The following is a 19509-nucleotide window of genomic DNA, read 5'->3' as shown; positions in this document are numbered from 1 at the left end:
AGAGGTCACTGGAAACTTTCTTCTCTGCATAGGAAGTGATCAGCTTCCCTGGCACAGACAAGAAGGGATTCAGTTTTCCAACAACCGTGCAACATGACAACTTTGCTCCTCAGATCAAGAGTCAATCTCTAGGGTCGTGTGAAACAATAGACAGGTATTTCACTCAGTTAGATTAGTGCAGATTACTTTCACAATATGTAGAGAATAGAGAGACGGGCGTTTGTCAATAAAGGGTTAACATTTATTGAACAGTCTTTCTTCTCGTACAAGAGAAATGAATTGCCACAATTGCAATACTTGTTATGATAAAAAGTACGTACAGTAAGATAAGTATTGCGAAATAATACTGTAAAAGCATTGATATGGTTTCTTAGCCATACAATGGTTTAAAAGTAATAAAACATATATACAGTCATATATACATTAGGCTAAAATACTCAACTTGTGCTTCTAACTAAGCCTACCCCAGTGTGCCTGACCTAAGCCTAACACGTGGAAGGGGAGTAAGTAAGTAGCTTTAAGTTAAGTTGGTTTTGCCAAGGTTTGCTTCAAGAATTCTCACCAAGGGTTTAGTCAACACCATACCTCTGAATAGAATGATGGAGGTCTGGTATCTCCTTCAGGAGGCACTCGGTATCCCAGTCACCCGCGAGGGCAGACTAGAAACGCTGGAGCTGGATTTCTCTGCGGGAGAAAGGCAGCGTCTCTCTTCAGCGCGTCGAGAAGGAGGAGGGGGGACAGCGTCTGCGGGCAGCTTGGCATCTGCTGGGCTCTTCGCAGAGGGACGGCTGTTCAGCTCCTAAGCTCACCACACCATTGTTCGCGCTTTAGCAGCGATAATGGTATCAGTAGCTTCACCAACAGCAGCGGGGCAGCAGCAGCATCAGCGTACTGCATACAGCATACAACAGCAATGGGACACCAGCAATTGCTTAAGGCAACGTTGGTAGTATTTATACCTGACAGGGGCCTGGTTTGACGCAAGTTTGCTGGACATAAGACGTCAATTAAAGATGTCACTAGGAAGTGATAGCTATCAGTTGCTCATTAGAGTTCCATTACTAATCAAAACACAGCAAGCAGGGATTTCCAGGTTTGCTGAGTTTTTATCTTGTTGAAGAACTCGGAGTGTTAATCTAGGAATATCAGATAGTGACTTCTGCTCTGTCATTGCACTAATTGGTTGCAAAGGAAGTGGCAGAGAACTATTCTGGAATGTGGCTCTGTTCGTGTGAGGCCAGAGATGACTTTCTGAATATCGCACTTGAACGGTTATGCCAATATAGGGAATAAATGGATTTATAGCCGAATAGGGGCATAAGGTCGCAGTATCGATCAGGAACCTAGATAAACACGCAACACCTTAACCGGCTCCCCAGAAAAAAAGAAGCTACTGATAGATTCAAAATAAAACTAAAATAAACTTTGAGTAAGCAGGAACACTTAGCATTAATAAAAAGGGTTTCAAACCCACTAGAGGTGGTTCCCACTGCTACAGGAGCCAGGCACTTTCTGACAAAATGGCACAATGGTGGCTACAAGGAAAGTCATGTGGGCAGTAATAAGCATAGGGTATATGAGCAATGAGACCTCCAAATTGAGCTGTATATGTGATATACACATATGTATCTTGACCAATACCCCCAAAATCGTTCCTACCCTTCTGCAATATTAAAAACTATTTCTCTTCATAAAGCATTTCGGTGCCGCACAAATACCAGCAAATTGGTATATATGTTAGGTCCTCAATTGTATGGAATCTTAGAATGGGCTGTGTTTACATTTCATTTACATTGTTCTCTATGTTTCCTGTGGAATAAGTATTACCAATTCTTATAGATACAAGTGTTAGCATATTATATGCTTAGATTTATACACCTAAATGTATTATGTAAAGTACTTATTATAAACTAATATGAATATGAACCTATTATAAGCATCTGACGGGGCAAATCTTTGTTTCACTTGTGAGCTCCATGTGGGTGAAATGTTGGTGGAGGACGGGGAATTATCAGAGAACTGGATTTATTATTCCTAATTTCCTTACTAATTCCAAACTTTTCAATGATATTTCACAGTTCCATTTGTAATTCAGGGCAATTTAGCAATCTGGGGATTAAAAGGGGTAGAAGTTCCAGAGGTTGCCATCATTGATAATGGGAGGAATTAGGGTGCTCAGTTGTCCTTTAGAATGGGATACCCATAACCCATTTAGCCAACAGGTGTTTCACCCCTTCTTGGTGTGCAAGCCAGGAACTTTCTCAAGGCTAATATCATGAGCAGCATAACGTACAACAAGAGATAACCAGTAACATAAAACAAAACATCTATGTGCAACACATCATAACAAGAATAGAACAGACTGGGGGGAAAAAAGGGAAAGTGAGGGACCAAAAGAAAAAAAGAAGAAAACATTTACATACACAACCCTGAAGATAAGAATTCATCACTATAAGTGATGGCTCAACAATGTAAAGGAAATATCACGAGGGTCAAACCCAAGGAGAAAAAAACATAATAATAGTTTAACTGTAAAGACAAACTGGATGATATCCTCATGCAGTACAGTTGGTATGCAGACAGGTAATGCACAGCAAAATCAAGGCAAAGCCAAGAGTAATATGTATATATATTTTGATATATTGCATTTATATGTCCGCAGATTGACCTATTTAAATTCACCCGTAAACTCAAATGTAGATCTTTCTTTTACAACAAACCTCAAGAACGTTACATACACCAGAGAATCATTCTATCACACTTATCTGTGCAGGACATAGAAAATATAGAAATGTTTACCAACCTATCAGAAACAGAAACTCACTCCAGGTACCTCATGGACACAGCTTCGGAATGAGGTATCAACACTAGCGCCACAAAAACTATGACTATAAAAAGATAGAACTGTATGGACACAAGTATGGAGACTCTGCAGTCATAAAGATACTACTTGTAAAATACATTTGTGAATATTAAGAAATCGTATAGGTACAAAAAAGGATATGCTTCCCTTTGTGAATTAGGCCATATAACTTACGTTATATATTCATAGCTATCATTTACTCCTTTTTTTAAATGTTTCATGTGGAGACTGGCTAGTACATCTGTTGAAGTTTAAAGTACAACTGAATATTAAACTCAATTAAAGAAATATATTGAGATGTTTTATATTTGATTACCAATGTACTCCATGTGATTTTTTTCCTGTAATCATTTGATTGTAGCCACACTCAAAATGTTTCCATGATTTCTGTATTGTTCATAATAAAAATTTACTTTTTTGAAAAATTATATTCAGATGAAATAGCTAATAAAATATATATGATTTTGCAGCAACAGTCTTCCTTGAGTTTTGGAAAAGAAGGAGAGCTGTACTCACCTATGACTGGGACTTAATAGATTGGGAAGACGAAGAGGTAAAGTGCTATTACCCAAATGCTGTATGTAGAGTGTTAATGCTATGAAGTCGTTATTGACCTTTTTTGTGCAGTGCTTTGATGGACCCTGAGACTGTTTTTTTCATTACATGAACAATACATGTATCGGTAATTTGACAGATGCATGATGATTGTTGAATCTTAAAAGTATGTCATTAAAATGTCAGACAATAGTCGCTATCAACCTGGATCATAAATATCTTGTGGCAGTTACACAAAAAAAACTGCTTCTAGAGTGTGTTTTTCACACTACCACTCAGGAGGCAGATTAAATCACTAATGGGCAACTGGTGGTATGGAATGACAGATATCACTTTGCGTAATATTGCTTCTGATAGGCCTTACCTGTTGAGTAGCTAGGGTATACTAGAAACCTCCCTCTATCTCTGGAGGTAATTGAATAGTGATAACTACCATTAGGTAAGTGAAAATGTTTTTCTAGCCTCTACTACCTCCTTATTGGAGCATAAATATAAAACATGTATTAAATCAGGGAGTTCTTTATTGCATTTGCCACATACCCAACAATCGTCATATAAGTCACTTCTTCCTCTTGCATGAACCTTTAAAGGGAGTCGAAGCATGATAATACATCTCCAGATACTGTGATCCAGAGTAAATCTCACATATTGTTGGGAGGTCTTAAACTCTATAGTGGGGGTGAGAGTTTTATAGTGGAACAGTTGAATGGAAAGTGCCTTATCAAGCTCATAGCTTAATCGGGGAGTCATATTTTGAGAAAAGAGCTTCAAATGTGCTGGGCGACTTTCATCTGTAGTTCCCATTTTCACTGATAATCATCTCCTAGGAATTTGAAAATGGTGAAAATCTAAGCAATATATCGATTTTTAAAAGACAACAAACACCCACAGAAAAAAAGCAATATTTTCAATCTACAAGGACCAAGCTAAAACAAAGGTGAATGCTGATGACTTAAACCTGAAGAGAACTGGTTTCACATTTTTTTCGGAGAAATGAGCAGATATGTAAATGTAGAAAATAAACCTGATACTTGTGTATACTTTAGACGTGTGTGCCAAAATGAATTCATTCTAATCTACAAATGTACCAATAGTTACTAAAAAACTCTGCAATTTTACAAACAAAATGTTTATTGACAAGAAAAGCAGTGCCGCATCGGTCTAAAATATGTTGGTTTTACATTATTTTCCAATGCTTAAATGTGCCTTTACTGGAGATATATATGTACTCACACAACATGCTACTGGTTCTAATTCATTTAATATGTGTCACAGTACAGTGAAGACATTTAATTGAAGCTGAGACCTAGTAGACTAATAGATTAAAGGTGATGTAATTTCTAACTGCTGACACATTACTGCCACTCATAACAAACTCTAAACACATCTTGTTTTTTTGGATCAAATTTGGGCTATTTTACAACCGTATATGTCAGATGTCAAGCCACTGAAGTCATTACACTACAACTTTTTTTATAATTACAAATATGACATCATTTCATTATTAATTACTGTTTCTTAATAATATTAGGCTATTTCTAAAGCGCTTGGTTGAGCCTGATGGCGGGTCACGGTGCTACGAGAGAGTGACCTAAGAAAGAGATATAATGCCATATGTTTATCTACTTGCCGAAACTGAAATTCATGACTGTGCTGGCATCTAGAGGAAATAGCCATGTTTTTAGTCTCCTTCAGAACAGTAGCTACAATGGTTCTATCCTCAGAGAGGTATGGAATTCCATGATGAGCCACTAGAAAAGCAAAGGAGCAACTGCCCTTACACGCGGCATAACTGCCTGGCTCGTTCCCGAGGATCTGAGATTATGGCTTGGTTTGTGGTATTCCACCACAGAGGTGAGGTACCCTAGACCTTTATCAATAACTATTCAGTGACAGTAGCACATGACTTAAATACGTTTCTCTCTTTAAGTTGCAGCAAGTGCAGCATAGCCGGAGCCGGCCGGGAAGCAGCATATTTCCAAATATTTAGTACAAGACGGGCTGCATCATTTTGCACTTGCTGTAGTTTCTGTAATCTCAATTTAGTAGTTCCCAGGTAGAGTACATTGCAGTAGTCCAACTGGGAGGTGCCAGATACCTGTAGAACAAGTTACTTTCCTTCGGTAACAATGTATTTGTAGGAGACATGTATTAGTTATAGATTCCTTATTTAGAATTACCCCCAGGTATCAGAATGGATCCGGAGAATTTTTCTTCAGCAATACCTCTGCTCATCGTTATGTGGCATCAGTCAACTCTGCGTCCGTCATCGGCATCGTGGTAGCTGGGATGATGTTGTGGTGCCTACTTAGATGCTGCCCCTGCGCAATGACATCAGTTCTGACACAACTTTCCACGCCATAAGTCAAGAAAGACGCTGACCACTGGTGCACCACACTAGGGCACTGCAAGAAGTCCCTCTCGCTGGAAGTCAGTTCCCAGAGCAGGGAGGATTGGTGGGGCGGTAAGGAATCTATAACTAATATATGTCTCTCACAGATACATTGTTACCGAAGGTAAGTAACTTGTTCATCTGAAAGAGCCTATTAGTTATAGATTCCTTACCTTGGAATAGATACCCCAGCAATACCAACACCTGAGGAGGGACTGTGAACCAAGTTCACAGCAGAAAGTTCTGGAGGACAGAACGGGCAAAGTAGACTTGACTATCCATGCAGTAATGGCTGGTTAACATGTGCATAGAAGCCTATGTGGCCACCTGGCAGATGCCGATGAGTGTGACTCCACGTGTGTAGCAGTAGTTGCTGCCGTAGCTGTAGTGGAATGAGCTTGCAGCCCCACTGGAGACTCCTTTTTATCTAAAGCATAACAAATCTTGATACAAAGGGCGACCCGTCGAGAGATGGTACTCTTTTGCATAGCCTGGCCTTCCTTTGCACCCACATAGTAAACAAAGAGTTGATCGTCCACCCGGAAATCTTTTGTGCGGTCAAGGTAGAAAGACAGCGCACGTTTTGAGTCCAGGCTGTAGAGTCTATCCTCCGCCTTGGAAGTGTGCAGAGCAGGGAACAAAGGTGGGCAGATTAATAGTCTGTCCAATGTGAAAAACAGTGACAACTTTAGACAGGAACAAGGGCCTCGTTCGAAGCACCACTTTGTCTGTAAGAACTGAAAAGGAAGGGGGCTTAGAAGAATGAGCCTGAAGCTCACTCACTCTGCGAGCAGAAGTGATAGCAACAAGAAAGACAGTCTTAAGAGTGAGAAGCCTAAGAGGACAGTTGTGAAGAGGCTCGAAGGATGTGCACAAATGGTAAGTCAAAACTAGGTTCAAGTCCCATTTGGGCATTATGAAAGGAGATGGAGGGAAGAGATGAATAGTGCCTTTAAATAACCAACTTACATTAGGAGACTTGAACAAAGAAGGCTGATCCGGTAGCGGAAGAAAAGCAGAAACGGCTACCAGGTAACCTTTAAGAGTGCCCAGAGCAGAGCCCAGCGGGGCCAAAGAAATAAGGACCAAAAGTACCTCAGAAAGAGAATCGACAGCCTTTACTGTGCACCATGCCACAAACTTGTTCCATCGACAGGCGTATACCGTCTTAGTGGAGGGACGCCTGGCTGCCATGATTACATTACAGACTTCGGGAGGAAGGTCAAAATCTGTCAACTGTTGCCACTAAATCTCCATGCAAAGAGGTGGAGGCTCGACAGGTTCGGGTGGAGAACTGATCCCTGCTGCTGCAACAGAAGATCCTTCTGAAGGGGCAGTCTGAAGGGAGGATCGCTAGCCATGCTCAAGAGCTCGGGGTACCAGACTCTTCATGCCCAGTCCGGTGCCACAAGAATAACTTGGGCTCGGAGGCGCTTGATCATCTTCAGCACTCAGGGCAGAAGTTGTACAGGCAGAAAGGCGTACAGGAGGCCGTAACTTGACTCGCAACAAAACGCATCGCTGAGCGAGTGCCGCCTTGGAAACTCTTACATGCAAAACTGCTGACATTGCACATTCTCTCCGCTGGTTAACAGATCTAACCAAATTTCTCCTCACTGCTAAAAGAGACCTTGCACCACCTCTGGGTGAATATGCCATTCATGATTCATCAGGCACTGGCAGCTGAGTTTGTCTGCCCTGGCGTTCAGAGAACCTTCCAGATGTTGAGTCACCAGGGTCATGCCATGAGGTTCCAGCCATGTCCAAAGGTGAAGGGCCTCTTAACTAAGGGTCCACATCCTCACCCCACACTCGTTCTTGCAGTACCACATGGCGGTGGTGTTGTCTGTGAACAATTGCACTGCCTTCCCCTTGAGTGAGGGAAGGAATGTCTTCGGTGCTAAGCAAATCGCCAGGGGCTCCAACAGGTTGATTTGCAGCCCAGACTCCACCAGAGACCAGACTCCTCTGATCTCCGCCTCTCCCAAGTAGCCATCCCATCCAAGGAGTGATGTATCGTCACCACCGTGAGTACTGGTTGGTGAAGGGTGAGGGAGCTGCCTCTGACCCAATCTTGGTTTGTTAACCACCACTGCAGTTGGGGCGTAGTTCCCTCCGAGATCTGGACGTAGTCTGAAAGATTCCCCTGATGCTGCCCCCACTGGAACTTCAGGTCCCGCTGCAGAGCCCGCATATGCCATCAGGCATGATCCACCAGAATGAAACCGGAGGCCATGAGGCCATCCCGGATTCTCACCAAAATCCGGATAGCGGCTGAAATATCGGTATCCTAGCCTGAATATCCTGGACTCACTGCTTGGGAGGATAAGCCCAAAACTGCACTGTGTCCAGAAAAACTTTGATGAAAGTGAGTGACTGAGAGGGAGTCAGGTGTGACTTCAGCACGGTGATAGTGAATTCTAGCGACTGCAGAAGGTCCACCGTAGTCTGGAGGTGGAAGGTGACAGCCTGGGGCGAGCCCGCCTTTAACAGCCAGTCATTGAGATAGGGGAAGACTGGAACCCCTGATCTGCGCAGATGAGCTGCGACCGCCGCCATTACTCTTATGAACACCCGAGGGGCTGAAAATGCTCGTGGCCTACTGTGAACCGCAGGTTACGTCTGTGGGATGGCAGGACGGGGATGTGAAAATAAGCATCATGTAAGTCCAAAGGCACCATCCAGTCTCCAGGATTGAGGGCAGAGAGGACCTGAGAACATGGTTAGCATTTTGAACTACTCCTTCCATAGGATGCGATTGAGGGCCCTGAGGGGTGTGCAGGTAGAATATCAAGTTGGTAAGGTCGACCTACAGAAATATTGAGTCCTAAATATCGTGAGTCCAAAATATAGACAGCAAGAATATTGTGGTCAAGAATATCGATTTTAAGCTAAGAAATATTGTTTTTAAAAATATAGACGTCATTAATATCATTTTCAAAAATATAGTTGTTTAAAATGTAGATTTTTTAATTACTGTTATGTATTTTAGTATATATTTTAAATGTATGTGATGTATTTTTTTGTATAAGAATTGTTGGTGTTTTAATATATGTGTGACATTTTTATTAGTTATCAATTGTATTTTAATTAAATGTTGCTTTTTTTACTTCCTCACAATGACGGTCATAGATAAAAGCCGATCCTACTCAAAACACTCGATCCTCCGTTATCACAATATTAATAAAGTATTACACATCTAAAATATACTTTAAGGCAATGGCAATTAGAGCCCTCAGAAATCGCCGGCAGACCATAGAAAGGTTCGCCCTTACCGCAAGAAGTATCAGCATCCAGTCCTGCATGTGGTCATCTGGTTCTAAATGTTCCACATTCAACCACGGACTTTTATACGCATGAGCGAGCAATTACGGGACAATTAACTCAAACTAATTGCTCATTAGGACCGGGTTAAGTCGTTTTTTTAATGAGGTTTCTACCAGCCCGACAATCGCCGCCATCTTAAAGCGGTCGATATATTTTCAGTTGCTGGCATAATTTTACCTGCCATCTTGGAGTGATTAATTCCTATAATAAAATACGGGGAATGTAAGTTAAAATCTAAACCGAAAAGTGCATCCATCCAACAGGTCAAAATATTTAAAATTGACCTATTATATATCCTATGCGTCACTATTTTGTTGAAATATCCACCAACCCGCCGATCGCCGCCATCTCCAGATGTTTGATGTATAGTCAATAGCATGGTTATCCACGCCATCTTGGAATGGTAAACCATTCTTAACATAAAAGTGAAGAAAGTAAGCTACAAACTAAAACCGGCAACTAATCCATTCCAACACGTTTAAATGGATTAAAGATAACCTGCTATATAACCCATATACAGAATTGTAATGCGCTCCATATTGAGATGATTAACTCTCTTTACAGAGAATCGGGAATATAACTTCAATTCTATATCAAACATTATGTCCATCTAAAAGGTTACACTTCACCCGCTGTATAACCACTGATACCGTACTCTATTAGGGTTATGTGGAAATTGTGTTCATTAGCCCATCGTGGACATGCACATTATTTTCCAAATGTAGATAAAAAACTAAATTTAAAATGGTAAAATTACATGTATCTTCCCTATTAATTTAATTTTAATCTCCTTGAGTCTCGAGTTTCTATGTTGTAGGTATATTCTTGCTCTGTGATTCTCTCGTCCTAACAAGTGAGGCTTCTACATCAATGCATCCAATAATCATGTGCAGTATGTTATAGAAACATCATACTGTCTCCAAACATAGACATAAGACCCATCTATGAAGTCTGATGTGTATACCTCATATATCAGGTCCAAAACAGAATATGTTTACTGTAATATGGGCCCATTGGTAGCGCAAGTCACATATTTCAATCTGTGTTTCCACAGCTAGCTCTGCACAGAATGTCGTATATTATTTATGTGGTCAAAACCATATCTAAGTGCAACAGTATCGATGTTATGCTCTTAAGCATGCCACTTATTATAGGCAACCATATAGCATTGCTATCACAAATCCCCCAGTCCAACATCAGTAGAACTCACTCCATATTATCCTGAAAACACCAACTCAATGTGGGAAGTAATCTCCGTCAGAAAAACAAGGTGCATACAAATCACCACCTATATAATGATACTCCTCCCCCAGTCCCTTCTTATTTCTCTTAAATAGTTATCAACCTACAGAAAATGGTGGAACTCATTGTTAATATTTAAACCCGAGGTCACAGATCTCAATCTGCAGATCCAATGAGCCTCCAGTTGTCTAAGATGTATAGTCCTGTCTCCACCCCGAGGGTTCACTCCCACACTATCTACAGCATGAAACCTGATTTCTCTGTTGCGTGGGTGACACTCCACAATGTGGTGTGCCAAAGGACTACGCACATCACCGTGTTTAATTCTCCTGACATGTTCTTGGATCCTGATTTTCAAGCTCCTCGTGCTACTTCCTACATAGATCATTTTGCAATGGCAGATAATCAAGCAATTGATAAAGGTCGTAATCCTATAGCTCTTCGGGCTATTGTAACTGAAACTTTCGGTCTTATTCATACCATGTCTTCATACGGAATAGTTACCACATACATAAAAGCCCAAAGGTTTCTCAGGTAACCATGTGGTTGTGCGCTTTTCAGGTGGCTTAACATAGCTGGGACAGAGAATACTTTTCATTGTTGTGCCCTTTTTGTAGACAACCCTAGGTTTGTCTGCAACAATATCAGATGGAAGCGTGTCTGATTTAAGCAAGTGCCAATGTCTCCTTAATATGTTATAAATATGGCTGCTATACATGCCATATTCAGTCACAAAGACACATTGATTTTCATGGGCATTGTCGCACTTTCGTGGTTGGTGTGCTAATGTCTCACTGCGCTTCCCTTTCTTGATTTTATTTTCTGCCCTTAGAATATCACTGTTCGCATAACCTCTCACTTTAAAGTCACCCTTCTTCTCCTCTATGTTTTTTTCAAAATTGTCTTCTTCGCTATAATTGTGGCCGGCTCGTACCATTTCGCCATATGGTATGACTGCTATGGTATTCCTAGGATGACAAGTTGCCGCATGCAATATACTGGTGCATGATGTCGGTTTCTTATACATGTCACTATGGATCACACCATCTTTGATATACTGTCTGAGGTCCAAAAAGACAATCTCTTTGATTGAGTAACTGATGGTTAATTTGATATTCCGATCATTAGCATTTAGATAGCAAAAATATTATTTAATGCATCGACGCCTCCCTTCCAAATGAGGAAGATGGCGTCGATGTAACGAACGTAAAAAAGAATGTCATCCACCCACTTTTCATGCCCCAGGCATGCTCCATCTCATACAAACCCATGAAAAGGTTTGCATAGGATGGAGAAAACCTGGAGCCCATGGCTGTTCCCGGTTTCTGCCATGAAACCCCTGGGTGACCGTGCGCTTGATAAATTCCGAATAACATAACATAACAGGTACCAGTTATTCTCATGTAGAAACACATTCTGCATCAATATCAGCTCAGATATAGACATCTGTGTGTGTTCTAAATGACAGGCATTGCGCTTATAGAGAAAGTGTTTTAGTGACCTCAGCCCATTCTACAGCTCTATGCTGGTGTATAGGCTTTCTACGTCCATTGTTAGGAACTAGAAAGTTCCATCCTCCCACACAACATCCTTTACAGAGGAGCTCTCTACTGTCTTTAAGATAGGATGGTAGTTTCTGTACAAGTGGCTGGAGGAAGGAGTCCAAGTATTCAGCAAGATGTTCCGTGGGACCCCCATTACCATATATTATAGGCCTGCCCAAGTGGAAAAACACCCCCCTTATGCACTTTTGGAAGTGCAAAAATGCACGGAAAACGTGAATTATCTGCCAATAAGTATTTACATTAAAGGTCAGATATTAACCCAGATTCTCTCAACTCAATCAGTCTGGCATTAACATTACACTCAATAGGTTTGATGGGATTGGACTGCAGCCTAGCATAGCAATCCTTTTGATTCAATTGTCTATACATTTCGTTGGAGTAGTCTTGAAAATTCATAATGACGATGTTCCCACCTTTGTCTGCCTCACGGATGACCAAGGATGGGTCATCTCATATAGTCTGAAGAAAAAATCTGTCTTACTGATGTTAAAGGGATGCTTACATCTGTCATTCATATAATGGGTATCCTCTAGATTGTACAGGTCCTGTGTAACCCTTGCAGTAAATTCATCAATGCCAGCCTTAGTGCTAGGTGGCATAAACTTAGATCGGGTTCTAAGACCACTATCTATTGATGTGTCCTCACAAACCTCAAGGCTCCAAGCATGGGCAACCAAATCACCCATTACCTCCTGGTCATCTAATGTTGCAATTACATGTGAGACATCAATTTCCGCAATTGTAAAGTCAGAGGCACACATTACACTTGGAACAGGAAGACGGGCACTGGGTTGTTCTGCAAAGCACTTTTTTAATTTTAGTTTGCGTGTAAAACGAAACAAATTCACATTTACATTATCCAATGCTTGTTTGTCTGTTAAGCAAAAATTCAGACCTCTACACAAAATAGCAATTTCCTGTTCATTAAGCTCCTTAGATGATACATTGATCACATTTACATTATTCTCGCCAGCATTATTTGCTATACTGTCTGCACCGTGGTTCACAAGCTAGTTGCCTATTGATATTTGCTGTTCCCCATTTTCACCTTTGTGACGGACCTTGTATTTTTTGCCACCCCGCCTGATTCTACGCTTGGTACTTTCTTTTTGTTTCCCAGGCGGTACCTCTATACTTCTTTTAAAAAATCAGATGCTGGATTAAGACTAGGGGTGGCCGTGCTCGTACCCTCTCCCGGATCACTCTCTACTGATGAGACAGACGAGACAGATGTACTGCTCGATGAAATGCTTGGTGCCTGAACCTGAGTTACAGGGGCTGATGTACTCTTTGTAATCACATCATCATATTTGCGTGCAAACGTAAATATGCGCCTTCTCTCATAGTCGTTGCGATCTCTATTTTTTGTTGTTTCTTACCCTTCATGTATATTTGGTAAGAAGCCAATTCCTTCTTCAAGATATCATCATTTTTCTGGGTTATTTCAGGTAAGTTTGCATCACTTGTTTCTTTCTCTAGGGCCAGAATATCTTCCCTGATCTTTTTCCCTCTTCTCTTAGAGTTAGGTATCAAAATATCCATCCTTTTAAATGATGCTATCAGCAATCCCTCCTCCCATTCCCCCAGGAGGTCGGGTTCCAAATCTTCATAATTAGGAAAGATAAGAATTCATACTCCTCTAGAAAAACGTTCGTTTTCCAAGTATTTTTTGAGTGTTGCATCGTCCCACCATTTAGCGAGTTCTTGTTTATGGAGTTTTTCAAGACAAACAAATTTGTTCTTAAGGCCATTATTTTTTATAGATGGCATTGTGGACGGGCAACACTCTTATCAGTATTAAACAAATCACAAAGAAGTTCTTCCTTATTGTCTTCAAACATCATGATTAGTTTCCAAGTTCAATGTAATATAATATTATATTAGGTGCAAAAGGTTTCCTTCCCGTGCTAGGCTGCCCACACAATACAATGATCACAAAAGAACAGGGATTAAGGCTGCTTTGCCTGCACCGGTACTAAAGTCCTTAATTTAAATATCAGCTAAGTTGAAGGTGCAAATGGTCTGGGACACAATCCTCTAGGTCCCATTGGTTGAAAAAGACAAGAAACCCTGCTTTTTCACGAGAACTGCACAGAAATGACCCAGCACCCTTCAAGTGGTATTACAGTACTTAATACAATTCATAACATCGTTTGTCTCATTGACGGTTCCAAAAGTTCTCCCAAGAAGTACAAACAAAGTCTCTTCAATTAAAAATGGATTCTTTATTCAGAAAGGTTCTTTGAAATGAATAGCCAACGCGTTTCGTCCGTTCCCGGACTTCTTCAGGGCTATAGAAATACAAAACACAGAAATTGCTATTCACAAAAAGTGTTACACACATATTAGAAAAAGCATATTTACCAAAAGCAAAAACCATATTTTCATACAATAACGTATAGCCAACATTTCCTATACACAATTTGAGCCTTCTCCAAGGAAAACGATCTAAGTAACAAGGTTTATGATTACATGATGTTTAATAAGCACACAACTGTACATTTGTTTTCATTTTCTTTTTAATACTCTCAACCATAACCAGTGCCGAATCACAATTGACCCGATCCATGTACCATTTAAGGTTAATTTCCAATCTCACATATGCTTTATTATAGCATCAGAACAACTTGATAACACGATTTCTTATATGCATAAAAATACCTTTTGAGGCTTCCTTATAAAGTTCAGGTCACATAAATCTTCACACATTGATGAAGGTTAAATAATCTGGAAATGGAATAATATGTATAGTTCACACCAAAGTTAAATAGTTCTTGAAACAAAGATAATCTGAGACCCAGCTATACCTCTTCCTGTCTAGAAAATATGACCATCTTAACAAAATCTTCAGTTTCTATCAAAGTATTTTCATCTAGGTCTCATCTGAACGGAAAAATAAAGTTTCTAATATTCGCATCCTACTACATTTTAATCCTATTCGTTACTAGCTCTGACAGAGGATCTTCATTAATCCGAGACCATAGAGCCAAAATTGGAGCATCTTTCCAGGCTCATTTGCTACTATATTACAAGCCTTGAGGAAGTCACGGAGGTGACGAAACGCGCGTTGGCTGTTTCCGTGCTACTAAACCAAGAAACCGGAATTCTGACTACATCAAAGAATTTGTGTTTTGCTAATGCCAAGACTGTTTGAAACATAATCTTTGTGTTTTTGAGACAATAAATCACTGTTGAATCATCCAATTCTATACTGTTTACTAAATCCCTGTAACAGAACATTTCTCTCATTGTCATTTGGTGTCTCTCCTGCTGTAGAAATTTATTCACAAATTGCACGTGTAATATTTAGAGTTCGGGGTCCTGTCTTTCATGTATTTTGAATAAGTCATTGTTTGCCTTGTTCTAACCGATACTCTGGGTAGTGGGGTATCTTACCCTGAGTGGCACCTATCAGATCTGAGGTGATAACTAATCTGTACCTGTATCTGATAATACCTTGTTTGATGTGCAACACTATATCCACCACTACCGTGTGTGGTTCTTTGAAGTTGAGGGACAATTTGGGTGCTTTAGCAGAAACCTAGACCGGCGACCAGGCGCACCCTATGCAAAACGCCAGAGAGGGTACATTGTGCCAACAAATAAGCGATATCTGGGGAACTTTGGACAACTATACGCTCTCCCGATACTGCCAGGAGCTCCATGCTGGGGGTGACAAGTCTGGTTGCTTACTAGCCTGGATTTTGTGCAGGGAGCAGACACCCCTGCTAACAACCTGCTTGTGCAATTCAATGGGCTACTCAGTGCACTTTAGGGTAGGCATACTGGAAGTGTTCCAACCGCATTTACAGAAGATATACACTGTGGACCTGCCTGTTCGGGCGGACTGTTATGTCCTATTCTTGGGTGGATTGACATAGATGCGCCTCCCTCTAGTGACTAAGAAGGAGTTGGAGGCACAACTGACAATTAACGAGATACTTGAAGCACTGCGTGGGCTGCTCAGGACCAAGGCGCGGGGTGGGGGAGGGATGGCTTGCCCACAGTATATTATCAGGCCTACTTGGATCAGTTTGTGCAACCATTATTGCCAGTATTCAAAAAGGCGTTCAAGTGAGGAATGCTACCCCATCCCTGCGGGAAGGGGAGATATGTATGCTCTTGAAACAGGGGGTAGATGGTCGGGACCTGGTGGTGTACCTCCCACTCACCATGATAAACTACGATGTCAAAATACTAAGTAAGGTTCCAGCGAGGCGACTGGCCCCACACGTCTTACTTCATCCACGAGGACCAGTGTGGATTTATCCTTGGCTGCAGCACAGGCATGAATGTACAGAATGGGGCGAGGAACTGGTGCTGGTATCCATCGACCTTGAGAAAGCGTTTAACAATATGGATTGGGGATATCTCCAGGAAGTCCTGAGGCATAGCAGGATTTGGCCAGCTGTGTTGCCGGTGGGTCAAACTTCTCTGTATGGAGCTGTGCGTTCGGGTTCAAGTGGGCCAGAGCCTGTCGGACAAATAGACGCTGGAGTGAGGAATGCAGCAGGGCAGCCCACTGTCGCTCTTCCCATCGGCCATTGAACCCATGGCAGTTTGGGCCCAACGTGTGCTTGAGCAATCAGCAATATGCATAGGGGAGAGATCCCATTTAATATTGCTGTATGCTGATGATGGCCTATTTTATATTGCAGCCCCCCCCCCCCCGAGTAGCGGTCCCTAGATTGTTGCAGCATCTTGATGACTTTGCCGACCACTCTGGTTTGCGCCTTAATAGGCACATGTCCCTGCTCTTCCCACTGGCGGGATTGTCTGTGCTGCCGCTGGGAAGAATGTCAGTGTCTAGGATAAAGGTCCTTCCGCCTTGCATGTATATGCTCCCAAACTCACTGTGCAGGATCCCCATGAGAGTGTTCAGGCAGCTGAACTCGTTGCTGGTGTCCCTGTACTGGGCAGGTCGTTGCAGCAGAGTGGCCTTGCATGTTCTAACAAGGCAGTGCGAAGAGGCGGGTCGGTAAGCCCCCAGACGGAATCTATTTTATTACACTTCACGCCTGCAGCATGCGACCCGGTGGCTGGATGAGGAATATATTTAGGAAAAAAGACTGCTTGGAGGGCGGGTCCAGCCAGAAAGACTTCCAACAGCACTGATGAAGGGGGTGTGGGCCTCTGGTGGCCTGCCATATGTGGTCAGACAGACCGCAAGTGTATGGCAAGCCTTTGTGGAGTGCAAACTTAGGCACGCGCCATTTCATCTGGAACTAAATGTATGGGTACTCGCCCCAGTGTGAAAAATGTGGGAAAACATCGAATTTCAGACATGGAGGGAGGGAGGGAGGTTGCCAGCACACTTGTAACCAAATGAGATCTTTATCTCGTATAAACTGGCTTGCAGAGATTATGGTCTGGGTCAGGGCTAATACCGCCAGCATGCTGGCCTCATAGACCAGGCAGGGCTACAGGGCTCATGTATCCTAACGCTTCCCAGAGGACTCAAACACTCTACATATTGCTTACATCTCATTATTGTATAGGGCCGTGAGGGCCCACTCTATAATCACAGACCGCTTGGGACGGGGATTTGCTGACACTCAAGGGTGACAAGACAAGAAAGCAGCGTGTGCTTTAACGCACACAGTATCCTGCAATGCACGCTTTAAGTTAATATACTTTAACTACCTGCACCAGGTGTATATGACCCCGACAAGACAGTGTTGTATTGACCAGACCGATCTGATGTTTTCCCTATATGTCGTACGGGAAGGGTGAACTCTCTGTATTTAGCATGGAGGTGTCCAAGGTGCACCAATTTTGGACACCTGGTTGAGCAGGCGAAGGGTGGAACTGGTCTTCGGGTGGAGGTCACCCCACTGCACTGCCTGCTGGGACAAGTCATGAAATCTCGAAAACGCAAGATGGCATGTACAAATTGTAGCACTTACTCCCGGTTCCAGCTAGAAGAAGCATTGCCATAGTATGGATGGTAAGGCGCACCCCCATCAGTTGATTATTGGTTGAGGGATGTGCGTGAGTAGTCGCTAGTGGAGGAGGCTCACATGAAGGCTAGTAGGAAGGACGAGAAATTAGAATATTTCCTACTCTACACGTTACTATAAGTGATCAACATGAATTGGATGCAAGTGGGAGTGGGACTGGTGATGAGGAGAGTAGATGCCCTTGATGTAAATACTCCTAGGCCCCTAGATATGCGGGTACTGGTATCTGACATTTTCTAACTTGTTTTTCTTTATTTGTATTTCACACTTGGACTCCATCAGTCCACCTGCCCGTAAATGTACGTCCACTGTGTTGTTATTGTAAATAAGAAAATAAAGGTTTTTATTAAAAAGAAAAAAGGATGCAGCTTACGGTTAAGAACAACTCACTGCCTTCTGGGAACTCATGCATCTACACTCTCGGCCTAAAGATATCGGGCTTCCCCTTGAACAGTATCAGCATACTCGCTGCGCTATATTAGAGACTGCACAGGCAGCTACAGAATCTAGGCCTACAGTTATGATGGGCAGGGAGTAATCACAATCTACCTATGACTTCCTTCAACTGCCACACTGTGTATCTTTATGCATGATATTGACCCTTGCCTTGTCCCAGATAAAACAAAAACGCTTTTTCTGTAGCTGAGTGACTATTTTTTTCCCTTCTCTTCCCCTCATTTCCCTTCCTTTTCCCTCCTTCTGCTTGATCGTTATACAGAAGACTGTTCTCACCTATTATTGATACAATATATGCAGTTATGTAAGTTAATACCAAATATGTATCTGGTCGTCGCTATATGGCACCATTTCTGTTTATTTGTCGAATAGTCAAAAAACAAAAGGACAGTGATGACCTACAACTGATACCCATCAAAGCGAAAAAGTTTAAAGACATTTCTGTCAATGACCATAAATGGCTTTTGATCAAATTAGCAATATTACTCAGCAGAAACTAACTTCAACAGGAAATGAAAAACGACATTGACACCGAAGAATTCAGAGACTATACATCAACTGAAGGTGTCAATATTTATGTGAGGCAATTGAGAAACTGTTATAGAATAATTGAACTATGGTGAAAATTCAGAACACAACCACTGCATCACATAATATTGGCATAAACCACAAAACCTACTGTCACAATCAAATATAAAATATCAACAAGGCATTAAAACAACTTTTGACTCCAATATCTAATGGTGTTAGACTGAAGCAAAAGAACCTTTTACAGAAATATTGTTTCATCTCTCATGACAGTAAGCTTTGAACCAAGCAACACACAGATGCCCACAAAAAGGGCTCACATACTTTAAAATACTTTACTATAGAACATGCAGGACCCAGAGTATTTTCAAGCAACAGTACACTAAATCTGGTGAACAACCATTTAAAGCCACTAATGACCTTTGAGACTGTAAACGTACCCAACGCCTACCACAAACATATAACAGTTGATAGACGATGTGAGATTTAACCCATTGAGCATGCCAGAAACACTGAAGTATTCATTTCACTGCTCTGTACAGAAGGGTATATGCGAACTACAACTGTATGCCTGTTTTGATGGTGGTAAGTTTCCCTATGGAAGTATATCTTTTGGGCAAT

At 41.7% G+C, this 19509-nt stretch overlaps 1 protein-coding gene across 1 annotated transcript in view; it reads left to right on the top strand.

Moving 5' to 3' along the window:
• Window positions 1–19509, top strand: part of ANO3 (anoctamin 3) — a 1465374-nt gene that overhangs the window by 906552 nt on the left and 539313 nt on the right. The window contains exon 13 of the mRNA XM_086959492.1: window positions 3334–3416. Coding sequence (XP_086815618.1) covers window positions 3334–3416 — 83 coding nt within the window. The remainder of the gene's footprint in view (window positions 1–3333; window positions 3417–19509) is intronic.

This window comes from Lissotriton vulgaris, chromosome 2_2, assembly GCF_964263255.1.
Source record: "Lissotriton vulgaris chromosome 2_2, aLisVul1.2, whole genome shotgun sequence".
NCBI lineage: Eukaryota > Metazoa > Chordata > Amphibia > Caudata > Salamandridae > Lissotriton > Lissotriton vulgaris.
The sequence above is the reverse complement of the archived record's forward strand: the minus strand, read 5'-3'. Positions and strand labels throughout refer to the sequence as shown.